At 39.7% G+C, this 7,254-nt stretch overlaps 1 protein-coding gene across 1 annotated transcript; it reads left to right on the plus strand.

The window, feature by feature from the left end:
- Window positions 1–2,644: 2,644 nt before the first annotated feature.
- Window positions 2,645–4,063, plus strand: LOC104211677 (WD repeat-containing protein LWD1). Its single transcript, XM_009760772.2, has one exon. The coding sequence runs from the start codon at window positions 2,755–2,757 to the stop codon at window positions 3,793–3,795; it is 1,041 nt and encodes a 346-aa protein (XP_009759074.1). The 5' UTR covers window positions 2,645–2,754; the 3' UTR covers window positions 3,796–4,063.
- Window positions 4,064–7,254: the final 3,191 nt, after the last annotated feature.

Genomic DNA, 7,254 nt, shown 5'->3' on the forward strand with positions numbered 1-7,254 from the left:
AGGAATTGAAATTACTGAGTGAACTTTCTAACAATTCGGTAGCTATCTTAAAATTATCTACAAAGCTGAAAACACCAGAATGTAGTGTAATGGGCAAGTACAATGATTTATCCAAATGTACTTTCAAGTGCTCAAATAAAATGTGAGGAGGAACAGACTCACCGGGATCAAATGGTAGGTATATAGATACATGCTCATGCATCAATCTGATTCCATCCATAATCAAGAGGCCATTGACCCCGAGTGATTCAACCACTTCATTGTCAACCAAAGTTTGACCGGAATGGTACCGAAAATTATCAAACGACTGACTCGCATCAGTTCTAGAGTGCTTGTTATCTTCATATGTAACTATGCTACCTTCTCCATTGCCAATGATAAAAGGAAGTCTATAGGCATGGATAATGAGATGGGTATTTACATAATCTTCACTCTCTGACTCCAGCTCTTTGCTGAGAACAGGACAAATAATCTCAAAGTCATTTGCCATAGGTGAGAACTCTTGAAAAGTTTGCGCAACTGCTTGAGAAAAATTATCAAACACCTCGCCTTCGCGTGTTGCTGAGGATCCCTTAATTGGATCTATACTTGCCGAAACAAGAACTTCAGAAACGGGCGTAGATTGCAAAAGAGAGGCACTAACCTCATCTCTGTGAGAGCTTTCATCAAACACCTGGACATCCTCTGAGTTTCCATTGTTTGAATCAGATCCCATTGCATCAGTAAGGACGTTAATATCTACTCTCTCTGTACCAAACACCCTGGAACAACAGCAACCATGTGACATATTGACTAACACCTGGGCTTCAATTTCTGTAGAATATTCCTTGATTGTGGCCATGTGACTTTCCAGCAATGCGAGATGCTCTTTACGAAAATGAATTCGCACCTTTGCAACAAAGTGTTCCCAATCTGTCAATTGCTTGTTCCGGAGAAGCCATCGAAACCACTCCAGTGCCTCACCGTCTAGGTAAATAGATGCGCGTAATAATTTGTTATTTTCCGACGTGCCATAAAATTCAAAGTAGCGTTCAGCCTGAGAAATCTATACCTCTGGATCCTCGTCACTGAATCGTCGGAATTCCACTGGAGTAGACTTACTCGTTGTAAGGTTTTCAACCAACTCATGTAACAATGAACGAATTTCGGCGATATCCTTCGACCACGAATCCTTCACGCTCTTAATTGAATCATCGATAGTTCAAAATATTTGGTCCTCCATTGAAGACCTCTGGATGAAAGCACCAATGTAACAAACCCAAAATTCCTCACTATATAATAAGAAAGAGAATCACTAATTACAACCTTGAGATACCAATTGCAACACTCAAACTATACTATAATGGAAACTAAGTAACTACAAATAGAGATAAGAATAAGGATGAGAAGCAGAACTCATAGAAAGGGGATGAGGTAGAGATTCAGAAGAGGAGATGAGAAGCACAGTCTTGAGCCAAAGCTGCAACATAATTCCCGTCCTTTGTATTCCCCCCGGATCCCAAATATAATGTCCTCCCATTCTATTTGATTGTTTAGTCATTGGGCCTCTTCTCAATTTAGCTTCAGGCCCAATACTCCCAAGTGCATCAGCTTTGTTGCACACTTCTAGCCCATTATCCCATACTGAGTCACGCAGGTTCACAACAAAGCTTTTAACGTATGAAAACGCGAGATGTAACAGTGTTATAATTTTTTTTCATCAAGAACAAAAAAAACAAGAAAAATAACTTATCGAATTGAAAAATGCATTTTGGCAAGTCACTGTCGTGAAAGCAATTTCGGCCTTATTGGGGTGCAAATCAATAAGACCTCCTCAAGGTTTCACAACTCTCCTAAACACGTACATTCGTGAGAAAGTTTGAAGTTTATATAAATACATTCTTCCTATACTGCATGTCTCTTGGATTATCATTCTGATCAGTTAGTTTATTTATGGCGTGGAGAAATAGCCCTAACTTCTCGTTTTGCTCAGGACTTTGCCCTAGAAAATTCTTTGAAGTTCATACTGAAAGAAACTTTTAGTTTAGAAGTCTTAATCCTTTTTGGTGAAGGTGGAAGACGATTTGGCGGGAGGGACAATCTTGAAAAATTTAGGGGAAAAGACACGTATTGGGCATGCTCTTTTGTTGATGTCATTATGTTTTTTGATAAAATTTAATAGAAGAATGATTCTTGTAGCTCTTTAAATAGTACATGGATGGTTTTTGTTCACTAGGGTTACGCAAGGATGTACCTTTGATTTGGGCCATCGTTTAAGGATGATTTTTGCCAACAACTCAATAATTTTTCAACTTTGAACACTACTTAATTCCGTTGTGGAACTATCAAAATTATGTAATAGTACTATGTAAGAAACGAATCATCTTCACTTCAGTAACAAAATATTTTCTAGTACATGAGCTTAAATATAAGATTAGTTTATCTTCTTTCATGTAACTTGGATCTTACTTTAAACTCCAATATTACAGGAAATTGAACAACTTTTTAAATCAATTTATTTTCCTAAAGAAATGTGATAAACGTCTTTCATTATTTTATCTTATTTAATTAATTAACACCAAATTCTGTACAATCACACAATGTACGTGCATAAACAAAGGATAGCACATTAAAGGACTAAAGTGCAATTTTCGAAATTATAGTTGGACTAATAATGTTGACTTTCCTCATTCTTCCTCCCGACAATTAATTCCCTATCTTGTTTGTTCATTCAAGCCCTAATTCGGCGGAGACAGTGACGGAAAGAACTCAGAAATGGGAGCGAGTAGCGATCCGAACCAAGACGGGTCCGACGAACAACAAAGACGGTCCGAGATCTACACGTACGAGGCACCATGGCACATCTACGCTATGAACTGGAGTGTTCGCAAGGACAAGAAGTACCGCCTCGCCATTTCCAGCTTACTCGAGCAGTATCCGAACCGGGTCGAAATCGTTCAGCTAGACGATTCCAATGGCGAGATTCGCTCCGACCCGAAACTCTCATTCGAGCACCCGTACCCGCCCACTAAAGTCATCTTCATACCCGATAAGGAATGCCAAAAACCCGACCTCCTCGCTACCTCGAGCGATTATCTACGGATTTGGCGGGTCGCCTCCGATAATAGTAGGGTCGAAATGAAGAGCTTGTTAAATAATAACCGTAACAGTGAATTTTCCGGTCCGTTGACCTCCTTTGACTGGAATGAAGCTGAACCCAAGCGAATTGGTACTTCTAGCATTGATACCACGTGTACAATTTGGGATATTGAGAGGGAGACTGTGGATACTCAGCTTATTGCTCACGATAAGGAGGTTTATGATATTGCTTGGGGCGGCGTTGGAGTTTTTGCTTCGGTTTCAGCTGATGGATCCGTTAGAGTTTTTGACCTTCGCGATAAGGAGCATTCGACTATCATTTACGAGAGTTCTGAGCCCGATACTCCACTTGTTCGCCTCGGATGGAACAAACAGGATCCTAGGTACATGGCTACTATAATAATGGACAGTGCTAAGGTTGTCGTTTTGGATATTCGTTTCCCTACGCTTCCTGTAGTGGAACTACAAAGACATCAGGCGAGTGTGAATGCCATTGCTTGGGCCCCTCACAGCTCTTGCCATATTTGCACTGCTGGTGATGACTCTCAGGCGCTTATTTGGGACTTGTCTTCAATGGGTCAGCCTATTGAAGGTGGATTGGATCCAATTCTGGCTTATACCGCAGGTGCTGAAATCGAGCAGCTCCAGTGGTCTTCGTCCCAGCCTGATTGGGTTGCCATTGCCTTCTCCAACAAGCTTCAGATTCTAAGGGTGTGAATTAGCATATGCTCTCTCTTCAAACAGCTGGGCAAGTAAAAAGAAATTCCTTTTTGGTATTTTACTCCCAAAAATTTGAGGCTTATTACTGACAGTAGTTAGACCTGAATAGCTGTGCTTTCACAATTATCGTGGAAGTACTGGAATTCATGTTGTCTGTGATTCAGTTCGTCCACATTAATGTGGTTGGTCTGCAATTTCTGTAGTTTGTATTCTGTTTATTGAAAACATCAGTTGGATTAATCAATCATGTGTTTTGATGTTCCTAGGAGGATTGTTTCTACACTAAGGAACTGTTAATACTTTCACATGCTAGGATTAGAAATTACTTGTTGTAAGATAAATAGTAGTACTAGCTTAAAGTTCTTATCAACTGATTATAAGAGTTTCAGGCACCATTTAATAACCATTTCGGGAAGTTACTTCCCGTGGAACTTCTTGAATTGGAGAAGTTGTAAAATGAGCAAAAGGGTAGCAACATGTGTTCCACTTCGTAAATGATTGTATTTAGTAACAGGGTTAACTTCTCATGAGACCTATGATTCCCTGCAAATCATTTGATAAGATGTTAGGCATTAGTTCCAGAATCTAGTAGCGGTTTTTGTGGATTTAACTGAACTTATTGCTGTCGGCTCAAAGTATATGTGTGTGTGTGTGTGTGTGTGTGTGTGTGTTTACTTGCAAATTTAGAATTTCTACATATAAGATCACACTCATTTCAAACCCACAAACTCTAGATTTACTCTGCCAGTTTGAAGCATAAGTATCTCCAATGATTTCGGAGTAATCATTGCCTCAGTAATCAGCTAATTCCCAGCAGCTAAATTTGGAACTATGGGCTTGAAATATCCAACTAGAGGCAGTCATTGTCGTAATAAGCGCCTCTGCTTGGTATTGGTGAAGGGTGAAGTTTTTCATCGTTTGAAACAGATGATATATGGCGAATCTTTGTCCCTTTAATTGGTAGAGTGTGTAGTTTTTCATTGTTGGAGACTTCAAAACTTTTGGATTGAGATAGAGGGAATCAGACTATGTGATACGCTGGAATAAAGAAGATGCTGAAATGCTTTGGCATCTTAGTAGCATCTTCTTTGACTATTTAACATGGAACTTGTCCAACGAGCAGCTTGCGTTTTGCCTGCTATTGTTGTCCCTGCTATCTACTATTCGCTTGATAAGCTTCTCCGGATTAGAATATTCTTATATTCTGATACCAGAGACACCGTCTTGGGCCAAACTATTTGCATTTCCCAGCTAACGCTCCCAAGTGTGCTCATCACAATAATCACCATGAAGGTTTCGTGAATTTCGTGCACCGTGATGAAGAGGTATACTCTTTCTCTGCAAGTTTTTGGCCCAGCAATTTTTTGTAGTGGATTGTAAAAGTAAAAATGTTTATCCATTTCACAATCACAAGGAAGAAAAGGGTTATTAAGCATGTTAGTATTAAACAAGTTGTTCTATTATGTCTATGTGATCTTAGAATGGCAGTTTTAGGTACTTTGAGCTGATTATGAAGCCATGTAGCGAAGAAAAATAATCTTTTTGGTTCCCTCACTACTTTTAGTGTGCATGTGTGGATAGTTCTAATTCTTTGATATTTAACTGGATGCTGCATGCATTTTCAGGTCAACTAGATCACCTCAAGGTTTGATCCTTGTCGTCATGCGGAGCAGTACCCAATCCCTTCTCGTGTCTTGGGAGGAAAGCGCAACACGGTGATGCTCTGTTTACTTCATTATTCACCTAGTCTTGTTTTCCTCCTTGTGTCTTTGATCATAAAGTGTGACAAGTTGACACTCTGTATATTTATTGTTCAACTTGAAAATTTTGAAAATCTTCATTTTGTTGATGAGGGAGCGTGAAGGTGACGCTCTGCTTATTTATTCTTTACCCTGGAAATCATGAGTTTTGTGGAGTCTAAGTTGTTTCCAAAACTTGAATCTTGGATTTTGTCCAATCGACGTGGGACCTCATCTAGTCCACTGAATTATATAGATATTCTCTATTTCTGCTAGTGCTTTTTTTTTTGTAGGGTGGGGTGTGGGGGGTCACTTTGATTAGACACCCAATAGAATTTCAGCTGTAGTAAGCTTAAGTTATCTGATCTTTTTGGCATGTGCCTGGCTATGATGGCACTGGTGATAACACCATTGATGTCATGTCGTCATGAGCTTGAATGTTGAAGGATCAACAACTTCACTTATTAGCCAGCGACACACCAGTGAAGCTGAGGTGAGATTAGATGGAATTGAGATGCGTAAACGTAGACACTTTAATGCTTTATATATCTAGGCTCACTGTTCAAGGAAAATAGAATGATATACGAAGATATTGTGCATAGGAGAATTTGATGCTAATAAAATGGGCTATGCATCAACAGTAGAACTTCCCCTTTGCAAGAGCAGGAAAGGGCTGCCAAAACATTTGAAGAAGACTTGGAACACCATATCAGCGGCTATTTGGTGGTGTATATGGATACATGTTTTGAGGATCAGAGAAGCTCAATTTGGAAGATCAAATCTGACTGCATTCTTGTGATGTTTTTTTGGTATAAATTGGAAGTAGTTGAAGATATTGAACTTGAAGCACTGTTACAGTTCATAGAAACTTTTGTATCGATAGTCAGGGTTAACCTCACTTTTGTTTTTTGCTACTGGTTGTGATCACGGCACCTTCTTAGTGCTGTTTTTCCTGATATCAATATTACTTGCCCAATTCAAATGAAAAAGATGTTATGCATAGGGTTAAAGTAGGATGGTTGAAATAGCGGAGTTATTTGAGACTGAGACGTAGTAGTAGTAGTTGGTCTCATCACAGCGGGTTCAAGTGGTCTGACCCTTGACAAGCTTTGTTATTTTCTCAAATCCTACTCTATTGATGAACTCAACTGTCGCTCTTCTGAGCTTTGTCAATTTTGTCTTTGCTGATGCTAGTCCCAATGGTGGCCCTCTTTTGTCTACCGCTAACAGCCTCTGGCTCGACCAGACTTGGAACTTTAATCCTTCTTTCACACGGATCGGGGACAATGTTTACGAGGCTGCTTCCTTTTCTGTTGATTTAAGAATAAGGTTAGTTTTGATTAGGTATAGTTCGTGCCGAGGGGCTTTCGGAAACAGCCTCTCTATCCTCTGAGGCAGGGGTAAGGTCTGCGTACACACTACCCTCCCCAGACCCCACACGTGGGATTATACTTGGTTGTTGTTGTTGTTGATTAGGTATAGTTCACTAGAGTTCATTTTAATTTTGCTGTTTTTGGATGATGGGATTTATTCAAGTAGTCCGTGGGGGAGCGAGCGGAGGCGGATCTAGGGTTCTAGGATTCTAGAACATGGGTGTACCACTAAAGAAGGAGAAAAATGAAAGTATTTAGTGGGAATTGATCCCTATTTCCTCTAGGTAAATAATTCAGAATTCAATCAAGTGCATTATTCAACTTTTTTGTAGCATGAGCCTCAA

Source organism: Nicotiana sylvestris, chromosome 4 (assembly GCF_000393655.2).
Source record: "Nicotiana sylvestris chromosome 4, ASM39365v2, whole genome shotgun sequence".
Lineage (NCBI taxonomy): Eukaryota > Viridiplantae > Streptophyta > Magnoliopsida > Solanales > Solanaceae > Nicotiana > Nicotiana sylvestris.

Bases quoted from the DNA above. Each gene is read 5' to 3' on its own strand.
- LOC104211677 (XM_009760772.2), top strand. From the start codon at position 2,755: ATGGGAGCGAGTAGCGATCCGAACCAAGACGGGTCCGACGAACAACAA.